This window comes from Ornithorhynchus anatinus, chromosome 2 (assembly GCF_004115215.2).
Source record: "Ornithorhynchus anatinus isolate Pmale09 chromosome 2, mOrnAna1.pri.v4, whole genome shotgun sequence".
In the NCBI taxonomy this organism is placed as follows: Eukaryota; Metazoa; Chordata; class Mammalia; order Monotremata; family Ornithorhynchidae; genus Ornithorhynchus; species Ornithorhynchus anatinus.
In genome coordinates this window covers 15,869,462-15,891,094 of record NC_041729.1, presented here as the reverse complement: position 1 = coordinate 15,891,094, position 21,633 = coordinate 15,869,462, and the positions used below count along the sequence as shown (strand labels likewise).

Below are 21,633 nucleotides of genomic sequence, written 5' to 3'. Positions count from 1 at the left end.
AGGCTTGTTAAAAAGAACAGGGAGCCGGAGTTGGCTTGGAGATAGACATTTACAGGTTCGGCTGACTTCTGCAAGTAGCTGCAGGAGTGGCCGCAGCACTGGGGGGCTGCCTCTCTATGCATTTCCACCGGGCCCTTCACTGTTGCACCTAGATGTGAGAATGCACGGGCTACCTCAGGACCAAAAAGAGAGGGCTGGGGGAGGAGAGCAGGAGGCTGGAGGAAGAGGGTTCGAGGGGAGAAGACTGCAGTCCAACAGAGCAAAAGCTCAGAATCCCAGCCAAGGGAGATGGAAAATTGGTATTTTAAATTTAAATAAAGCTATCAAGGATAATGACGATAATGAGTGATAATTCCGGGGACCTCTGTTCTCCAGCCGGCTGCAGTATTTACCGACAGATGACGATGCCCTTTCAGAGACGTGAGCATGGAGACAGAGCACGGATTAAAATTTAATCGTATTGATTCCTCCAGACGGTCCCTAGAGCTAAACGGGCACGGTCGCTTCGTTCAGCGGACTGCACAGCCCTCCCGCTGGGCACACCCACCCTTCCTGGCCCATTCTTGGCTTATAGGGCGGCCAACACTGCCAGGGCAGCCCCCGGATGGGATCACCGACCCAAGGCCCCGATTCCTGGGTAACAGCTCTCCTGCCACCAAGGCTGGGCAGAGAGGGTCCAGAGAGGATTGCAGCTTCCTCCCCCAACCCTTCTCTCCGCCTGTGCCCGAAACCACAATCTCCAAGTGGGACAATGAGGGACAGTAAAACCCAGCTTGTCTTGTTCACAGGAACCAGCTCAGGAGACACTTCAGAGGGTTTCCCTGATTAACCCCTCATCTCCCCCCACCAGCCCTGCTGCCACTCCAGCACTTTCACATTATCTCAGCACTTCCCCCACACCTGTCCCCAGAAGCTCTTCCACAAATATTGGATAGCTCTTTTCTCTTCTAGCCTTGTTATCTGCCACCCTCTACATCACCCAATCACTTAAGTGCTAGAGAAGCAGCGTGGCTAGAGAAGCAGCGTGGCCCAGTGGAAAGAGCATGGGCTTTGGAGTCAGGGCTCATGAGTTCGAATCCCAGCTCTGCCACTTGTCGGCTGTGTGACTGTGGGCAAGTCACTTAACTTCTCTGTGCCTCAGTTCCCTCATCTGTAAAATGAGGATTAAGACTGTGGGCCCCACGTGGGACAACCTGATTCCCCTATGTCTACCCCAGCGCTTAGAAAAGTGCTCGGCACATAGTAAGCGCTTAACAAATACCAACATTATTATTATTATTAAGTACATACCCTATAAACCCCATTATTCCCTCAGCTATAATTTATATGTGTCAATCTCCCCTCTAGACCATAGGCTTCTTGGGAGCGAAGCCTGTTTCTTCTACCTAACTAGGGCATTTCTTAAGCTAAATCCTAGGAGAGATATAAGGCTATCAGATTGGACATAGTTCCTAGGTATACAGAGCTCACAATCTACCTAATCACCATTTTATAGTTGAGGAACCTGGGGTCCAGAGAGGTTAAGTGACTTGGCCATGGTTACAGAGCAGGTCAGTAGCACAGCTGGGACCCAAACCTGCATCTCCAAATTCCTTAGTCCTACACTCTTTCCATTAGGTCACAAGTGAAGTGCTCTGCACACAGCAGGTACTCAAATACTTTTGAAGACCAAGATGGAGTCTCACCACCTCTGCCTTTTTTTTTTCTTATGGGATTTGTTCAACACTTACTTTATGCCAGGCACTGTATTGAGTGCTGGGAAAGGTACAAGCTCATCAGATTGGACACAGTCCCTGTCCCACAAAGGACTCACAGCCTTAATACCCATTTTTCAGATGAGGTAACTGAGGCCCAAAGAAGTTTAAGTAAGTTGTCCAAGATCACCCAGAAGATGAAGGATGGAGCCCAAATTAGAACCCAGCTCCTTCTGACTCCCAGGCCCGTGCTCTATCCACTAGGCCACAGTGCTTCTCTATTTACTGAGTGACTATTTATTGAAAGCCTACTTTGTAGAGAGCACTGTACTAAATGTTTGGGAGACCACAATACAACAGAGTTGGCAGATATCACCCCTGCCCATAAGGAACAAACAGAAGAGGGGGAGACAGATGTTAAAATATATTACAGATGGGGGAAATGGCAGTATAAAGAAGTGCAAATAAGTGCAGTGGGGTGAATCTCAAGTCCTTAAAGGGTACAGATCCAAATGCATAAGTGGCGGAGGGGAGGATGGGTAGAGGAAATGAGAGCTTAGTCAGGGAAGGCCTCTTGGAGGAGATTTGCTTTTAGGAAGCTTTGAAGGTGGAAATAGGGGTGGTCCGTGAGATATGAAGGGGAAGGAAGGAGATCCAAACCAAAGGGAGGATGTGGGCAAAGGGTTGGTGGCGAGATAGATGAAATCAAGGAATAGAGAATAGGTTGGCATTAGAGGAGCTAGGCATACAGATTGGGTTGTAGTAGGAGATCAGCAAAGCGAGTTCATTCATTCATTCATTCATTCACTGATTCATTCAATCAATCGTATTTATTGAATGCATACTGTGTGCAGAGCACTGTACTAAGCTCATTCATTACTGTACTAAGGTTCATTCATTCAATAGTATTTATTGAGCGCTTACTATGTGCAGAGCACTGTACTAAGCGCTTGGAATGTACAAGTCGGCAACAGAGACAGTCCCTGCCCTTTGACTAAGCACTTGGAAAGTACAATTCAGCAACAAATAGAGAAAATCCCTGCCTCACAACGGGCTCACAGTCAGGAATGAGAGAGCTGACTGAGTGCCTTAAAGACTTTCTGATTGACGCAGAAGTGGGTGCAGAAGGCAACTATTAGATGTTTTTGAGGAGTGTAGAGATAGGGACTAAACTTCTTTTATTTTTTCAGAAAAGTGATCCATTTAGCAGAGTGAAGTATGGACTGGACTGGGGAGAGACAGGTGGTGGAGAGGTCAGTGAAGAGGCTGATGTAGAAGTCAAGGTGGGAAAAAGATAAGCTTTTGGATCACCATGGTAGTAATTTGGATGGAGAGGAAATGGCATATTAGGGAGATGTTGTAAAGGTAGAATCAATCAGTGGCATTTATTGAGTGCATAATGTGTGCAGAGCACTGAACTAGGCGCTTGGGAGAGTACAAGGGAGTTGGAAGGCACGGCCCCTGCCCTAAATGAGCTTACAGCCTAGAGGAGGAGCCTGACAATACAAATAAATAAATTGTAGATATGTATATAGTTGCTGTGGGTCTGAGGGTGAGCGGAACATCAAGGGCTGAAAGGGTACAAATCCAAGTGTATAGGAAATGCAGACGGGAGAGAGTTGGGGAAAAGAGGGCATAACTGGGGAAGGCCTCTAGGAGATGTAGTTTTAGAAGGGTTTTGAAGGTGGGGAGAATGATGGTCTGCTTTTTATGGAAGGTGACAGGGTTCCAGATCAGATGGGGGATGTGGGCATGGGGTCAGTGGCCTGAGAGATGAGAAAGGGGCACAGTGAGCAAGCTGGTGCTAGGGGAGCGAATGTGAGGGCTGTGTTACTGTAGGAAATGATCGAGGTAAAGTAAGAGAGAGCAAGCTGATTAAGTGCTTTAAAGCCAACTGTAAGGGGCTTCTGTTTGATGCAGAGGTGGATAGGTAACCACTGGAGGTCCTTGAGGAATGCAGAGACATGGACTGAATTTTTTTTAGAAAAATGATCCGGGCAATAGAGTGAAGTATGGACTGGTGTGGGGAGGTGCAGAAGGCAGAGAGGTCAGTAGTCACGGCAGAATATGATAAGTTCTTGGAACAGTGTAGTAGCAGTTCGAATACAGGAAAGGGAGGATTTTAGAGATATTGTGAAGGTAGAACTGACAGGATTTGTGAGATTTAATATGTGGGTAGAGTGAAAAAGATGAATTGAGAATAATGCCTAGGTTATGGGCCTGAGAGACAGAGGGGAAGGTAGCAGTCTCTACTGTGATATGCTGTGGGGAGGATAGGCTTTGGGCAGGAAGATGAGGAGTTCTGTACCCCAGCACTTAGCACAGTGCTTGGCATGCAGTAAGCGTTTAACAAATACCACTGTGCAGAGAGGCAGCACTTGGAAGTCTGGTGATGAATAAGAGCAGGTAGGTGCCCATGCAGTAGAAGACAAATTGGGGATGGAATGGGGGCAGGTCAGAGTCACTCTGCAGGTGAACATTCAATCCTCACTCCCCTCACCTCCTTGCTTCCAGCCACTTAAGGTTATGGTTTTCTGTGAGCCTCAAGATCTGCCTGGCTGCTCGGGAAACATTAATGCTATCCCAGGAGCAGCACTGAAGCCTGAGAGCCAGACGGACCAGGGGGCTGTTAATAATAATAATGATGATGATGATCGTATTTGTTAAGTGCACTGTGTACCAGACATTGTACTAAGCACTGGGATAGATGCAAGCAAATTGGGTTGGACCCAATCCCTGTCCTACATGGGGCTCACAGTCTCAATCCTCATTTTACAGATGAGGGAACTGAAGGCCAGTTAAGTGACTTGTCCAAGGTCACACAGCAGACAAGCAGCAGAGCTGGTATTAGAACTCATGACTTTATGACTCCCTGGCTCAAGCTCTATCCAATACGCCATGCTGCTTCTCTTCTTCTTTTGTTGATGAAAAGACTACCTGAAACAAAAACATTCCCGGCAACAAAATTTCCTAGTAGGCTTGCGCAGAATGCAGTCAGTTAAGGGAGCTTCATGCAAGGATGAGAGAAGACGTTACGGCCCATGTCTCCTTCACATGCTAAAACAGCCCAGGAGGGAAAGGGGAAGGGGGGTGGGGAGATGTTGAGGACAGAGGAAGAGGGGGAGAAATGCGCCAACCTTCCTTCTGAATAAGCACCATCTTCACAGGGCTCTCTGGAGAGGCCCCAGGTCACTTGTGGAGATTAATTAGCACAAGGGCTAATTTTCCTCTTGTTCCAGAATGTCGGTAGGATTTCCAGCTGTACGTTCACCTCTGCCAGTGGCCCGTGAGCAGTTGGCCACGGAGGATTTCCTCTGGGGTCGCTTTCCCCTCTGGGGTTGGTGGGGAAGGAGAAGGCCCCAGGGGGCCAGTGGTGGGGAAAGAAGGGGAATGGGCATGAGAATAATCCAAGTGTAATCCAAGCCCGTGTGGGTGGACCCCCAGGTCACCCCTGTGTCAAGACCAGCCTCACAGATCCCAGCCCCTGCACTCACAGCTAGGCTGAGTTTAGCAGCCCTTACCCCTTAATGATCCCAGGGTTCTCTGAAAACACAGGGTGGCTTCTGGGCTCAGAGCAGCAGACCAGCAGACCAGGGACCTCTCCAGGGAAGAGTTCACAGCCCACCCTGTCCATCCCATTTTAGTGTTATTAATAATAATAATAATAATAATAGTGGCATTTGTTAAGCACTTACTAAGTGCCAGGCACTGTTCTAAGTGCTAGGGTAGATACAAAATAATCAGGTTGGTCACAATACCAGTCCCACATAGGGCTAACAGTCTTAATCCCCATTTTACAGATGTTAGCCTTTAACTGGGGTCTAATCTGCAGTTCAAACCCTCTTTTTTATGGTATTTGTTAAGCGCTTATTATGTGCTAGGCACCGTACTAAGCACTGGGATAGATACAAGTTCATCAGGTTGGACACAGTTCCCTGTTCCAAAGGTGCTCACGGTCTTAATCCCCATTTTACAGATGAGGTAACTGAGGCCCAGAGAAGTGAAGTGACTTGCTCAAGGTCACAAAGCAGACAAATGACAAAGTGGGGATTAGAACCCAGATCCTTCTGACCCCCAGGCCCGTGCTCTATCCACTAGGAAACACTGCTCTTTCCCTTCTGGGAGAATTCCCCTGGGAGTATTAGCACACTGTCCATCCTGAGACCTGGCAGCTCGGTTCTGTAGGTGAACCAGAGGAGATGGAAGTCAAAGCTGCCACTGTACCAGCTCCAAGGCCAGCTGCAGGAGCCCAGAGGCCATCCTGTGTTTGCGGGGAACACTGGGACAACTAGGGTGTACCCTCACCCCCTCAGAGAGACCAGGGTGATCACCTCAGATGCTCTGGTGGCAGCTTTTTCCCCAAACCAGGAGTGAGTGAGCTTCTGTATCTCAGGACACCCACCCATTCCACTTCCTTCCACCTGGAGCTCTCCTGAGCTCCCTCTGCTCCCCCTGCCTTCTTGAGATCAAAGTTCAGAGCCCTGAGCGAGGTGACCCATGCTCTCGTTATATCCCGGCTAGACTACTGTGTCAGCCTTCTCTCTGACCTCCCTTCCTCCTCTCTCGCCCCGCTCCGGTCTATTCTTCACGCCGCTGCCCGGCTCATCTTCCTGCAGAAACGATCTGGGCATGTCACTCCCCTTCTTAAACAACTCCAGTGGTTGCCTATCGACCTCCGCTCCAAACAAAAACTCCTCACTCTAGGCTTCAAGGCTCTCCATCACCTTGCCCCTTCCTACCTCTCCTCCCTTCTCTCTTTCTACCGCCCACCCCGCACGCTCCGCTCCTCTGCCGCCCACCTCCTCGCCGTCCCTCGGTCTCGCCTATCCCGCCGTCGACCCCTGGGTCACGTCCTCCCGCGGTCCTGGAACGCCCTCCCTCCTCACCTCCGCCAAACTGATTCTCTTTCCCTCTTCAAAACCTTACTTAAAAATCACCTCCTCCAAGAGGCGTTCCCAGACTGAGCTCCTCTTCCCCCTCTACTCCCTCTGCCATCCCCCCCTTTACCTCTCCGCAGCTAAAGCCTTATTTTCCCCTTTTCCCTCTGCTCCTCCACCTCTCCCTTCCCATCCCCACAGCACTGTACTCGTCCGCTCAACTGTATATATTTTCGTTACCCTATTTATTTTGTTAATGAATTGTACATCGCCTTGATTCTATTTAGTTGCCATTGTTTTTACGAGATGTTCTTCCCCTTGACGCTGTTTAGTGCCATTGTTCTTGTCTGTCCGTCTCCCCCGATTAGACTGTAAGCCCGTCAAACGGCAGGGACTGTCTCTATCTGTTGCCGACTTGTTCATCCCAAGCGCTTAGTATAGTGCTCTGCACATAGTAAGCGCTCAATAAATACTATTGAATGAATAGAAGAAACACTGGTTTGGAGGTGATTGGGGGAGGGCAGGGGGGAGAACACTGTTTTGGGAACTGGAGCAGGTAGATCTAGTGGATAGAGCCTGGGCCTGGGTTAGAAGGATCTGGGTTCTAATCCCACCTCCACCACATATCTGCTGTGTGACAATGGGGCAAGTCCCTTAACTTCTCTGGGCCTCAGTTACCTCATCTGTCAAATGGGGATTAAGAGTGTGAGGCTCATGTGGGACAGGGGCTGTGTCCAACCTGATTAACTTGTATCTATCCCAGCATTTAGAAGGGTGCTTGGCCCACAGTGAGTGCTTAACAAGTACTATTATTATTATTACTACTACTAAATGGCAGAACTGGCTCCACCCTGGCCTTGTCTTCATTAAGGCGTAGTCTGCTGCTCCTCCCCAATAACAAGGTGAGTGGTGTGAAAGCCCCTTCTCCCTTCCCCGCCAACACCACCACATGTCTTGTTATGGGAAGGGAATGCAACTGCTAATTCTGTTGTACTCTTCCAAATGCTTAGTGCAGTGCTCTACACATAGTAAGTGCTCAATAAATACAGACTGATTGATTCACAGCTTAGCTCTGCTCCACAGCCACTCACTCTCATCTACTGTTTCCTTTCAGGGCTTAACTGGCATCCCACTGTGGCTTTTGGAGAGAGAGCTGTCACTCTTGACATTTGGGTATTCATAGGAGATAGGCAGGGAGGGACACTCGATGAATGCACTTTGTGAGTCCCAGAGGGACTCTCTAAGTCGACCCCAGCATAACTGCCGGCTTCCAGAACCCAACCAGAAGTGGGGTGAATGGACAGGTCCTTCAAACCAAGGACACCTGAAGAGCACAGTTCAGGCCAAGCCCCTGACCAAAGGCAGGAGGGCCCCCAGGCTGGGACCCCCCAGCCCTGCAACCCATGTGTCCCCCTGTCAAAAATACTGGCAGAGACACAGGGCAGAGGGGGTCAAGGAGGGAGGAAATACTCAGGGCTGACTGAGGTGCTTCCTACCCGGCTCAAACATTTTCCCAAAATGGTCCACTTTCTCCCATCTGCTTCTCACCACTCTAGACCCAGGGGCCTCCTGAAGCTGACTGCTCCCACCCCCAAGCATCACTTCCGAGGCACCAAGATCGACAGAAAATCCGGCTTAGAGCATGGTCTACCACAAAACCTCCTAACAGGACTGCACTTCAATGAGAGGATCCTTTGAGAATCCCAAACACCCAAGTCCAGCCCAGGAAGGGCTTAAAGAGTGGCAGCCGGCTGAAGCTTTCAACTTTGAGAACGCTGAGAAGGTCACTGCCTTGGCTGCAGCACTGCCTTCTGTGAGGAGCCTGAAATCCTTATGCTCCTTTTGAGTTTATGACCAGCCTTATCTCCTATTTTCCTTCAATGTGCCACTCGCAAACCTCCGTCCCTGTTTATTCTACAGATATGCATGTTTTAGGGGACTATGTGCTTTTTCCAGTGCTTAGTACAGGGCTTTGCCCATAGTAAGCACTTAATAAATATTATTACTACTACTGCTGAACATTAAAAAGAAATTGGGATGTGGGCATGAGAACTCTTCAAGCTCCATTTGCAGTGAATCAGGAGGGGAGTCATGGTTACATGGACCTGTTCCATTTCCACCCCTGGATCTAGTCATCCTCACCCAGGGGGCAAAAAAGTGCTGAATGCCTAACTTCTGGACTGCTGAGATTCTGCTTGCCTGCTTTTCCCAGCAAGCCTGCTCTCTAATCGGCACAGAGAGGAAGAGAAAGAAGAGGAGGAGGAAGAGGAGGAAGAGGAAACACCAGCCACTAGTCTTAGTTCACCTAGAGTTGGCGGCGGGTGCAGGGGAATGGGGATTCCAACAAGTCCCTTAGTGCTCACCCGGTTCTCGTCATAGATGATCTGCACCAAGCTCCGATGCTTGGACTCGATCGGTGGTGGGGACACCGGCTTCTCGGGCTCTGGGGGCTTAGCAGCTTCTTCTTCCAGCTGTTGCTGTTGCAGGTCAAAAAGGAGAGTAAAGTAAACAGTGAATGTGTGGTTCAAAAGTGGAAAGAGAAAGGCAAAAACACACCAGAGACATAGGGTTCGGGAGACCCCCTCCCCCTCACTCCACAGCCTGGCCAGGCCCGGCTGACGCAGCAGCGGAAGTCGAGCTGCAATTCATTTCCGGTGAATCATCAAGAGACCCAGGTCAGAGATAAGAACCAAGAACTGACCATGGAGTCCTTCCCCGCCACTGACACCCCAACCACGAGCTAACTGGCTACCCTAGGAAAGGAACCAAGAGTAGGAAAGACACTTTCACATCTCCTCAGGAAGCCTTCCCTGACTAATCTCTCACCCTGTACTAGAGTACTACACACTATACTCCATAATCCTTATGCACCCCATACATTTTTGGACTTTTCTTCACTCTCTTATTTCCCCCTCTAATCAGTTGTCAATCATTCAATAGCATTCATCAAGCACTTACTCTGTGCAGACAACTGTCCCAAAACTTATGGGAGAATAATAAACGAGATCCTAGTCCTTAAGGATCTTACAATCTAATGTCTGTCTTCCCCTCTAGATCGTAAAGTCCATGAGGCAAGGATCCCTTTGCCCCTACTCCTTTGAAACTGATTCAAGTTCTCCGCAAACAAAAAGCTCTCAATATAGACTACTGATTAATTGATTAATGGATTGAATGAGTGCATCAGACCCAGGGGAAAGTCTTCCCTTCAGAGACTGTTAAGCCATTTTCTGGAAGACAGAAACATCTGCACCTAATTCATCTAATCATTTCTTGGGGAACCCACCTAACTCATTCTTGGGGCTCAGGAGGAGGGAAGGGAAAGCAGGCAGAGGACTGGCAGTAGGTTTCCAAGGTGGAAACTGTGACCACTATCAAAGGTGTTCCTACAACACATTTACTCTCCTTAAAATGACACAGACTCACCCACCACTTCTATCTCCCAGAGGCCCTGGCAATGTAAAAAAGAATGAAACAGCATGCCCTGGTGGATAGAGCACTGACCTGGGAGCCAGAAGACTTGGGTTCTAATCCTGGCTCCAACACTTGCCCTGCTATGTGACCGTGGGCAAGTCTCCTAACCTCTCTGTGCCTTAGTTTATTCATTCTATAGTATTTATTGAGCAATTACAGATATATACATATAGATGTGCTGTGGGGCAAGTGGGGAGAGCAAAGGGAGCGAGTCGAAGTGATGCGAAAGGGAAGGGGAGATGAGGAGAGGGCGGCTTAGTCTGGGAAGGCCCCTTGGAGGAGGTGAGCCTTCAATAGGGCTTTGAAGGGAGGAAGAGTGATTGCTGGGCAAATTTGAGGAGGGAGGACGTTCCAGGCCAGAGGTAGGATGTGGGCCATGGGTCGACAGAGGGACAAGTGAGATCGAGGCACAGTGAGAAGGTTAGCACCAGAGGAGTGGATTGTGTGGGCTGGGATGCAGGAGAGAAAGGAGGTGAGGTAAGAAGGGGCAAGGTCATGGAGAGCTTTGAAGCCAATCGTGAGCAGTTTTTGTTTGATACAGAGGTTGATAAGCAGCCACTAGAGATTTTTGAGGAGGTGGGTGACATTCCCTGAATGTTTTTGTAGCAAGATAATCCGGGCAGCAGAGTGGAAATATGGCCTGAAGTGGGGAGAAGCAGGAGGTTGGAAAGTCAGAAAGGAGGCTGATGCAGTAATTGAGTCGGCACAGGATGAGTGACTGTACTAATGTGGTAGCAGGTTGGATGGAGAGGAAAGGGCGGACCTTGTTGATGTTCTGAAGGTGAGACCAGCAGGATTTGGTGCTGGATTGGATAAATGGGGTGAATGAGAGAGCAGAATCAAGGATGACACCAAGATGGGAGACGGGAAGGATGCTGTGCTGTCTAAAGTGACAGGAAAGTTCGGGAGAGGACAAGGTTGAGAGGGAAGTGGAGATTCAATACCTGTTCTCCTTATGACTTAGACTGTAAGCCCCTGGTGGGTCAGGAATTGTGTCTGGCCAGATTTACTTGTGTCTATCCCAGCACTTAGAACAGTGCTTGACACACAGTAAGAGCTTAACAAATACCACTGAAAAAAAAAATGAAAGAAAGGCAAGAAGAAAACTGAGTTTCCCAAAATTCAATCCAATATCCTGCCAAGAAGCCTGATCCTCCTGGGAACAGGCTCCAGGAGGATTCTGAAACCAGGCACCGGCACTTCACAACATGGAAAACCTTTCCAAGAATGGCTCTCATTACTATTTAAAAAAATTAAGCCCGAGTATTTGGTGGCCAAACTGGAAATGAGAGCTTGCCAAGTACAGGGGACTTGTTAACATGTTACTTGCTGCTCAGAGAAATGATCGATCTGGACTGGGTGAGTCTAGCCCAAGGCAGCCTTCTGGGAAATCTCTAATGACAGGAGGCAGAGGCAAACAAGTGAACGAGGCAGGCAGAGTGAAATAGAGAAGGAGAAAGGATTTTCAAGGATGACAAGCTTTCGGATGGTCACTCTGAGATGGTCGAAGACGGGGGTAGAGGGTGCACGTTTGGGCCCCTGCCATAAACCCTCCAGTCATCTAGGTGCTCTTCACAAGGATAGCTTGTTGCCGACATAATACTGATGTCAATGTTGATGATGATGACAATAATAATAGTATTTGCTAAGTGTTTACTATCAGTCAAGCACTGTACTAAGCACTGGGGTAGATACAAGAATAGTAGACCAGACACAGTTCCTGTTCCACATGGAACTCCCTGCCTTGGTAGGAGGGAGAACATTATAGAGCAGTGTAGCCTAGTGGATAAAGTATGGGCCTGGGAGTCAGAAGGGCCTGGGTTCTAATCCCGGCTCCACAATTTATCTAGTGCATGACCTTGGGCAAGTCACTTAACTTCACTGTTCCCTAGTTACCTCATCTGAAAAATGGGGATTAAGACTGTGAGCCCATGTGGGACATGGACCAAGTCCAATCTGATTAGCTTGTATCTACCCCAGAGCTTAGTACAGTGCAGGGAAGTGCTTAACCAATACTATTTAAAAACAAACAAACAGCCTTATAGGTGGTCAGTGGGAGGAAATGGTCATGGATTCTGTTGCTCTGGTCTCGAGCAAGGGGAACAGATGGGTACAAGGATGTCTGGCACATTCATATTTGGATTTGTATTTCTCAGTGAGACCATTGAGAGCCCATGGTAGCCAGGCTCTAAGAGCCAACAACACATCCCAGGAGACTTGGAGTCTTGAGCTAGGTCTCGACACCTATCGGGCCCACGCACATCATATCCAGGATGGGCAACAGGGTGGCCACCAGCGAACATCCAGTCCGCCTCTCCTGACACAATGCACAGAAGGCTTTCGGTAAAGTTGTTATGGCAACATCGTCATGATCATCATCATCATCTTCACCAAGACTAGATAAATGACGAACACTGTACTACAAGCCTGGGGAATTCTCAGCAGGCAAGCAAATGCCCGCAGATTTCAGGGACTTTTAAAAGTGTGTGTGTTGGGTGGGGGAGGGGAGGCGTGGGAGTAGAAAGAGGGAGGGAAGGTGGGAGAGAGGGAGAGCGTGCGCGTGAGAGAAAATGTGTGGGTGTGTGTGTGTTCCAAGGGAGGGCATTCTTGATCATCTTCCCAGAAATTTCTGTGCTGCCACTACCCCGTTGGCTGTAGGAATCAGCATCTGAAGAACAGAAGAGGGCGGAGGAAGGGTGAGCCCCACAGGCTGTGCTGAGGGCAAGGTGGCGAGAGGATGAGGCCAAGGGGGATGGACCCAGACACTTACCCAGCATGAAAAAGTAGCAGCTTCTGAGCAGAGAGGGAAGCTGATTGGACAAAGCAGCCTAGTTCTGGGGGGCCCAGGACTGGAGGGAAGACAGTCTCGGAATGGCCAGATCCTATGTCATCCAAACCCCTCCCACTGGCTATGGATGTTTCTGGAGCTCCAGAGCCACGGAGAGCGGGTCCTGCCAGCTCTGTGTACAAATGGATTTCATTATCCTGAGGAGGCCTCCAGGGGACCGAAAGGCAGAAAGGCAGGGGAGGGCAGGGGGCTAAGAGCACAAGGCTCTTCTGTTCCGCTGCCTGCTCCAGGACCGAGATCTGTTCCTATTTATTCTTTGCCTTCGTAGGATATTTTCCTCTTTTCTCTCAAGAGCTGATGGGAAAGACTCACAGATGAGCAAAATGTTCCCCCTGCAGTATTCCCATCTTGGTTTTGTGGTTGAGATACTCACCCCACCCCCTCAAAGGAACTCAGGGCTCCTTTCCTCATCCTCCGCTTTCACACGGGAAGTGGGACAAGCGGGTAAGAGAGGGCAGAGGGAGAATGGGCCAATAGCAGGCCCCAGTCTGGAAATCCCCAAATCGGCACCAATGAGGAGAAACCCACCATCCAACCTGTGTCCAGCCTGGCCACCTCTTTTGAGAACTTGGTGGCAGGCTGGGCGGGGGTCCTGAAAATTCGAACGAGGGAAGGGAGGCGTATGGCACAAAGGGGCTGGTGGAGCTGCCCTCTTTCACTTGACACTTTGTGACCCTCTCAAAAAGGCGGGGGTCTATGGCAAGCAGAGGCCCGATCCCACCTCCCCCAATGAACGCTGGGAAACCAAGCAGCTGCCTCATCAAGGTACTAAGTCAAAGCTTCTTCTCCCAAGGTAAAACAAGAGAAGAGGCCCTCCGAGAGCCAGAGCATCTGGTTCGGATGGTGGGACGGTGAGGAGTGGGAGAACCACTCAAGGCAAGATCTCTGGGTTCTGTTCACTGTTCTGATCCACCTTCACTAGGTGTCTGGGCCTCAATTTTCACCCTCTGCAGAATGGAGCTAATCAGCTCAGCCCCTTCCCGATGCCAAGGAGAGGTTGGAAGAAGAAACCAGGAATTTGGTTCTGGGCTCTCTGGAGAAGTGCACAGATTCAGGACAAAACAGCCTTGTCGCTATTGCAAAGACAAAGACACCACTGGGGCTGGAAATCACTTCCTCCAAGATAATTCGTGTCAATGGGCAGAGATTGTCTCTATCTGTTGCCGAATTGTACATTCCAAGTGCTTAGTACAGTGCTCTGCACATAGTAAGCGCTCAATAAATACTATTGAATGAATTCCCAGGGCCAACTAGGCCAGAGGTGGGGAGGGAGAGGAAAAGGAGGAGGCAGGAGTTGATAAGCTCTTCTTCAGCTTGGTTAAGCCACAAAATATCATAGCTCTGGATATCCCTGACCCTGACCTGGACTGTGACCCAGACTCTGACCATGACCCAGACCTAGACCTTGACTCTGACCCAAATCCTGACCTGGACCTTAACCCTAGCATTGACCTTGACCCTAACCCGGACTCTGACCATGACCCAGATTAGAATTCTGATCTGGACCCAGACACTGACCCTTACATGGACCTGGACATTGAACATGAGCTGGACTCAGACTTTGACCCTGACCCAGACCCAGACTCTGACCATGAACCATACCCGGACCCTGGCATGTGACTGGGACTACTGACGTACTAGCACAGATACTGAGACTCAAAGAAAGTACCAGACCAGCAGTCAGCAGAACTGGGTTCTAGCCCAAGCTCCCCCTTGGGTCGCCCCAAGCTTGGACCAAGTCCCTTCTGGGGAAACCAAGTCCCTCTTCAACCAAAAGAAGGGGGAAGACCACCCTGCCCAGGTTCTACCCTGGAGAAGACATAACCTAGAGAGCCCCCTCAGAGAGAAGACAACAGAGCATCACAAATCTCTGAACTATTATGGGCCATGAGAGCCACCCTTGAGAGCATGCTCATTTGTGAGGGCAGCAGGGTGGCCTTGGCAAGCATGATCTGAATCTGCCTCCATCTGGCTGCAACCTGCCATCATATTTCCTCCTCTCAAGTGCTTTACATCCCTAGAGGTGCCAGGCTGGCTCTGAATAGTTAATGAATAAGTAGGAGTGTCAATAAATGCCAAAGATTGATTCCTGAATTCCATCCTCAGCCTCTCCTCCGCTGGATGCAGCAGTGAAGGGCTATCTTCCGCCACCTCGCTTAGCTCATTTCTGAAGGCGGACGAGGACAACAGCACTGTAGGGGAGATGGAATAGGGATTCTCCTTTTCCAGCCACAGTCAGGTTGGGGCCACTGCAGTTCCAACTGCTCCTTCGGCAGTAAAGACGGGCTCCTCGGGCTCCCCACCTGTGCTTTCTTTTCCACTCCATTCCACTGGAATGGAAAGTCCCACTGATGGAGCAAGACATCAATTCACTGGAAATTTTGTGCTCTTGGTACCTAGGGGCCCACACCAGATCGGACTGCAGTTGCGCACACTCTCTCCCTTCCACCCCCTCTTTCTCTCTCACTCCCTCTTTCTCCATCACTTCCCTCCTCCCCGCTGACACACACACACTCTCTCTCTCTTTCTCTCTCTCTATCCATGGCAGTGTCTAATCACTTCAGATGTTATCGTCAAACCAGTTAGAATGCTGTTCTGGTTCCGGGGGCACATGCTCTGCCTCACAGCCTCATTCCAGACACTCTTTCCATCTATCTGATTGCCCCACCACCTAAATCCCTTCGCTACATCTGTGGTAAGGGCAGCTGAAAACAGGTGCCCCGGATTAACTAAGCAAAAACACATTTGGCTTTGGAGGGAGAGGAACAGACACATAGAACCGGAAGAACTGAGAGAGAGCTCTGCTCAATTAGCTTGACACCAACGTCTGTCCACTCACAGTTCAAGAGCAGGGGGCTGGAGGAACGAGGTGACTGGGGGTGGGGGTGAGGGGCTTCCTGTCAATCGTCATCTTGGATTGGGCTCCTCCTCAGGGACTGGACCATTAGTCTGGGACAACGGCTGCCCCATTCCAGCAGTAGCTCATCTCCCATCATTTTTGGAGCCTCCCTCAACAGTCTGCTGCAGGGTTTGGTGACCCTTGCCCTCAGGAAGTTCTCCCTTTATTGCCTGGGTGACTGTGTGCCCTGGCTTGGCTGGGAAATTCCGGCTAAGGGTCCTCGCTAAGCTCTCCAGACCAAGGAAAGGTTTCTAGAAAATAGAGCCCTAGAACAACTGCCACTGGAGGATACTAGAAGTTAATGGTGCAGTAGTTCCCAGAAAAACTTGAAAAGGAATGACGCACACCCCCTCCAACACACCCTAAGATTGAGAAGGGACAGTGAATCCCGTTTCCTCCTTTATTTTTAGGGTGAGCTCATGCAGCACCACCCTGCCCAGCTGCATAAGGGAGCCCGGGGCTGTTTTAGAGGTTGCGCAGACAAGAGGGCGGTGTTAAGTTCTTGGCACAGAGAGAGCTCAGGCCCGATGCTGGGAAGAACCATCCCTGGCGGGACCAGTTTAAATCCAGCTCAGCAAGACGGCTCCTTCACTGAGGCATCTGCTCTTAGCTGAGGGAGTCACATTCCCCCTCAGCAGAGGCCGCCTGGGGCGCAGTGGTGGGGGCGAACGACCATACACGACTTCTACCCAGATCCTATCTACAAAGAGCATCACACCCAGTGGTCAAGTAACAGCCAAGTATACCCAGGTCAGGGAACCACATCTGGGCTACCATGCCTAGCCCAGGCCCTAGAAGCCAGGCTCCCAGTGGCCAGAAGGATCAGCAGGGGGCGAGGTGAGCTCAGCCAGCAGTGGCCACCCAGCTCCACTGGAGGAGAGGCCCTAGGCCAGCCTCATCCAAATACTCAGCTGCCCCAAGGGACCCAGCTGACCCAGGGTTGTGCAAGAGACTTTCCCTTAAGACAAAGAAACACAGAAGGCCAAGGCCTGCGGAGCTTTCCCTCCCCGGCCAGTCTGCTCTACCTGCTTCTTCTTCAGCTTGGAGATCTGCTGCTCCACCATGGTGATTTCTCGGTCCACGCGGTCCATGTTCTGGATGAGCTCCTCTTTGGACAGCCTGGACGGCAGCAGATCCAGCTCTGAGGTGGCATGGGCAGGGCTGACGGGGGACACGGGCTCCAGCTTCCCAGCCAGGCCTCGATCCTGCAGGGGAGACAGAAGGAGCGGCAGAGTCAGCCGAGGGCAGGGGCTCAGCGTCCTCCCACCCATCTTAAAGGAGCTCTCAGGAGGACCTCTCCTTCATTCATTCATTCAATAGTATTTATTGAGCGCTTACTATGTGCAGAGCACTGTACTAAGCACTTGGAATGAACAAGTCGGCAACAGATAGAGACAGTCCCTGCCGTTTGACGGGCTTACGGTCTAATCGGGGGAGACGGACAGAGACGGACAGACGAGAACGATGGCAATAAATAGAGTCGAGGGGAAGAACATCTCGTAAAAACAATGGCAACTAAATAGAATCAAGGCGATGTACATTTCATTAACAAAATAAATAGGGTGATGAAAATATATACAGTTGAGCGGACGAGTACAGTGCTGAGGGGATGGGAAGGGAGAGGGGGAGGAGCAGAGGGAAATGGGGGGAAAAGAGGGTTAAGCTGCGGAGAGGTGAAGAGGGGGTGGTAGAGGGAGTAGAAGGAGAAAAGGAGCTCAGTCTGGGAAGGCCTCTTGGAGGAGGTGAGTTTTAAGTAGGGTTTTGAAGAGGGGAAGAGAATCAGTTTGGCGGAGGTGAGGAGGGAGGGCGTTCCCGGACCGTGGGAGGACGTGGCCCAGGGGTTGATGGCGGGATGGGCGAGACCGAGGGATGGTGAGGAGGTGGGCGGCAGAGGAGCGGAGCGTGCGGGGTGGGCGGTAGAAAGAGAAAAGGGAGGAGAGGTAGGAAGGGGCAAGGTGATGTAGAGCCTCGAAGCCTAGAGTGAGGAGTTTTTGTTTGGAGCGGAGGTTGATAGGCAACCACTGGAGTTGTTTAAGAAGGGGAGTGACATGCCCAGATCGTTTCTGCAGGAAGATGAGCCGGGCAGCGGAATGAAGAATAGACTGGAGCGGGGCGAGAGAGGAGGAAGGGAGATCAGAGAGAAGGCTGACACAGTAGTCTAGCCGGGATATGAGAGCTCCTCTCCTTTGGGCACGGCAGTGGCCAACTCTCCGGTCCCTCATGCCAACCTGTGGCGCCCGCCCAGAGGGTGAAGGCACCGTCTCCACCCACAAATTCAGATGCCATGTTCTGGGGGCAGCTTCTTGAAACTGGGCTAATCTGCTGATCCCCAAAGGGTGGGCAGAAGGAGAAGGTGCACAAAAAAGCCATCTTCTCCCAATGGCAGGATTGAATGAAGAGGCTACCTTCCCCCAAGTGGCATGGAGCCTCCACTCCTCACATCCAGAGTTCTCACCGCCCCCAAGGTTTTTCTTCCCCTCTCCTCCCCTCAGTGGGGCTCAGCCCTCTTCCCTACATGGCACTTCAAAGAGCTCCCAACTACCAAAGAGCCCCCCTGCAGCCCCAGAGACCTCCAGAGCCCTGGACCTCTGCCAGGTCATTGATTAAGCCACCATTTTTCCAAATAATTTTCATTCTCTTGAAAGCCTGGCTCCACCAGCACCGAGACCAATAAATATGCCTTAGTTTTATTACACTGAAAACACTCCCTCCCACACACTAATGCATCTAACTCAGTCTGATTCAGGTGGCATAGCCCAAAATTTCAGGAATCTGTTCTACCTCTAGTTCTAGGTTCCTTGGGGGACACTGATGTCCTGAAATGTCTAAAATAAAAATATGTTAAAAGGTCGACTGAGATATACAACCATGTCAGAGAGAGTCTTCCCGTCCACTGCAACCCCTAGATAAGCAGGTCCAGGGCAACAACTTTGAGAATCCCAACTCAGGGTGTGGAAATCCCATCTTGGGCAGAGAACCTGAGCCAGTCTCCTTCAAACACACAAGCCCAGGGCAGGCCCATCAGCTGTGGCCACTGGCTTCGGCCAGGCTGCCCTTGTAGAGAGCCAGCCCAGGGCCTGCAGGTTTACTTTATTCCATCGTATTTATTAAGTGCTTACTGTGTGCAGAGCTCTGTCTTAAGCGCTTAGCAGAGTACAAAATAATAATAAACAGCCACATTCCCTGCCCACAATGAGCTTACAGTCTAGTTCACCCTCTGCCTTCACTTCCTCGCCTTCATTCATTCATTCATTCAATTGTATTTATTAAGTGCTTACCAATTCCCATGGTGACCTCCGACAGTTTGGTTCCATTCCCCTGGAAACGTAATCCCACCTTGGTTCCATCATCAGTTCGCTCCCATCATCTCTGGCCATTTCTTCTGGGTCTCTTTCACTGGTTCCTTTGCCACCTCCCATCCCTCAATTGTGGGTGACCCAAGGCCCTGTTCTGGGCCTCCTACCCTTTTGGCAATAAACTCTCTCAAGGAGTACTGTGGCCTAGAGGAAAGAGCACAGGTCTGGGAATCAGAAGACCCGGGTTCTAATCCTGCTGCATCACTAACATCCTGTGTATCGCTGAGCCTAAGTTTCCTCATTTGTTAAATGGAGTTCCAATATCTGTTCTCCTTCCTATTTAGACTATGAGCTCCTGATGGGACAGGGACTGCATCAGCCCTGATGATTTTGTACCTACCCCACTGCTTAAAACAGTGCTTGGAACATAGTAGCACTTAACAAATGTCACCATTATTATTATCATCCTGTGGGGGTCCCGCAAGGTTCAGTTCTGAGTCCCCTTATATTCTCCAACTACGCTTATTCTCTGGGAGAACTCATTCGCTACCATGGCTTCAACTACCATCTCTATGAAGATGATACCCAAAATTACATCTCCTCCTCTGATCTGTCTCCCTCTTTCCAAGCTCCTATCTCCTCCTGCCTTCAAGACATCTCTACTTGGAAGTTCTCCCATCAGCTCAAACTTAACATGTCCATAACAGAGCTTCTTATCTTCCCACCCAAACCCTGTATTCTCCTTGACTTTCCCATCACTATAGACAGCACCACCATCCTTCTTGTCTCATAAGCCTGTAACCTTGGCATTATCCTTGATTTCTCTCTCTCATTCAATTCACATACTCAATCCATCACCAAATCCTGTCAGTCCCACCTTCACAGCATCTCAAAAATCCACTCTTTCCTCTCCATCCAAAATGCTACCATGTTAATACAATCACATATCCTATCCCACCTAGATTACTGCAGCAGCCTCTTTGCTGACCTCCCAACCTCCTGTCTCTCTCCACTCCAGTCCATACTTCACATCACTGCCTGAATCATCTTTCTATAAAAACGTTCAGGACATATTACCACCCTCCTCAAGAACCTCCAGTGGTTGCCTATCCACCTCCGTATCAAACAAAAATGCCTCACCATTGGCTTTAAAGAACTCCATCACCTTGCACCCTCCTACCTCAGCTTGCTTCTCTCCTTCTACAACCCAGCCCACATACTTCACTCCTCTGGTGCTAACCTTCTCACTGTGCCTTGATCTCGCCTATCTTGCCACCGATCCTGGCCCACGTCCTGCCTCTGGCCTGGAATGCCCTTTCTCCTCAAATCTGACAGATGCTTACTCTTCCCACCTTCAAAGCCTGATTGCAGGCACATCTCCTCCAAGAGGCCTTTCCAGACTAAGCCCCACTTTTCCTCATCTCCCACTCCCTTCTGCACTGCCCTAACTTTCTCCCTTTGCTCTCCCCTCCCATCCCAGCCCCACAGATATATATATATATATGTATATGTGTGCATATATATATATATATATAAATAAAAATATCTGTAATTTTATTTGTTTTGATGTCTGTCTCCCTCCTCTAGACTGTGAGCTCATTGTGAGCAGGAATTGTCACTGTTTATTGTTGTGTTGTTCTTTTCCAAGCACTTAGTGCAGTTCTCTGCACACAGTAAGCGCTTAATAAATACCATTGTATGAAGGAATGAATGAGGCGTCAATTTCCACCTTCGACACATTCCACTCAGCAACTTCCTTTTCTTACCTGTCCCAATGCCTACCTTAAATCCTTAAAGCCGGAACTCCTGATATGTGGAAACTCACCTGCGATAGACTGTAGCATCACGGGAAGCCGAGAGCTGATTCCCTAGGGGAACCCAGAAAGCAAACTCTGGGAAACGATTCCCCCGACGAGCCCTGTGGCAGAGCCCATCCCGGAGATGGACAGTTCCCCAACACACTTGTTCTATGACCAAACCATCCCTCCAGAGCCTGACCCCCATCCCTGGTCAGAGTAACCTTTTGCTAGCTGGCCCTAAGGCCAGAACTGAGCTCAATCTGACCCCTTGAGAACCACCCCTCAGGTTTCTGTTCTCTCAGAAAATCCCCTGATCTTAATGTGCCCCCTTCTTCCTGCCGTCCTACAGGGCGGGAGTGTTTTCTTTTCCCCTAGAAAAGGACAGTGGAAATGCTGACTTACAAATGCAAAGATGGAGAACAGAGTTTAGGGCCAGGCGGCAGCTGCTGCCTCAGCCACTAAATAAACAGGTAAAGAAGTTCATATAACTTTGCTACCTTAATTACAACCAACTGGAGCCGTGTCTCATTCCATCGAAAGCCCTTTAGAGGTGCTGGGAGAAGCACTCAGGGGCTATCCTGTGACTCACTCTATCTGGATGCTGGCCAGGTTGATCTCAAGGGGGAACTCCAGGTAGGAGAGGTGGGGAGGAAAAGGTCACAACCACTTATTAACCGGCCTTCTTTTCCACCTTGATTCCCTGGGGCTTGAAAGGCAAAGAGCATTTAATGAAACCAGCAGGGATGACA

The 21,633-nt window shown here is 50.0% G+C and overlaps 1 protein-coding gene across 10 annotated transcripts in view; it reads right to left on the bottom strand.

Moving 5' to 3' along the window:
• The window catches only part of NCOR2 (nuclear receptor corepressor 2), a 415,012-nt gene that overhangs the window by 195,035 nt on the left and 198,344 nt on the right, over window positions 1-21,633 (bottom strand). For all 10 annotated transcript variants that reach the window (XM_029056817.2, XM_029056799.2, XM_029056861.2 and 7 more), the window contains exons 5-6: window positions 16,815-16,994; window positions 8,935-9,048 (exon numbers count right to left, since the gene is read on the bottom strand). In XM_029056817.2, the coding sequence (XP_028912650.1) occupies window positions 8,935-9,048; window positions 16,815-16,994 (294 nt within the window). The remainder of the gene's footprint in view (window positions 1-8,934; window positions 9,049-16,814; window positions 16,995-21,633) is intronic.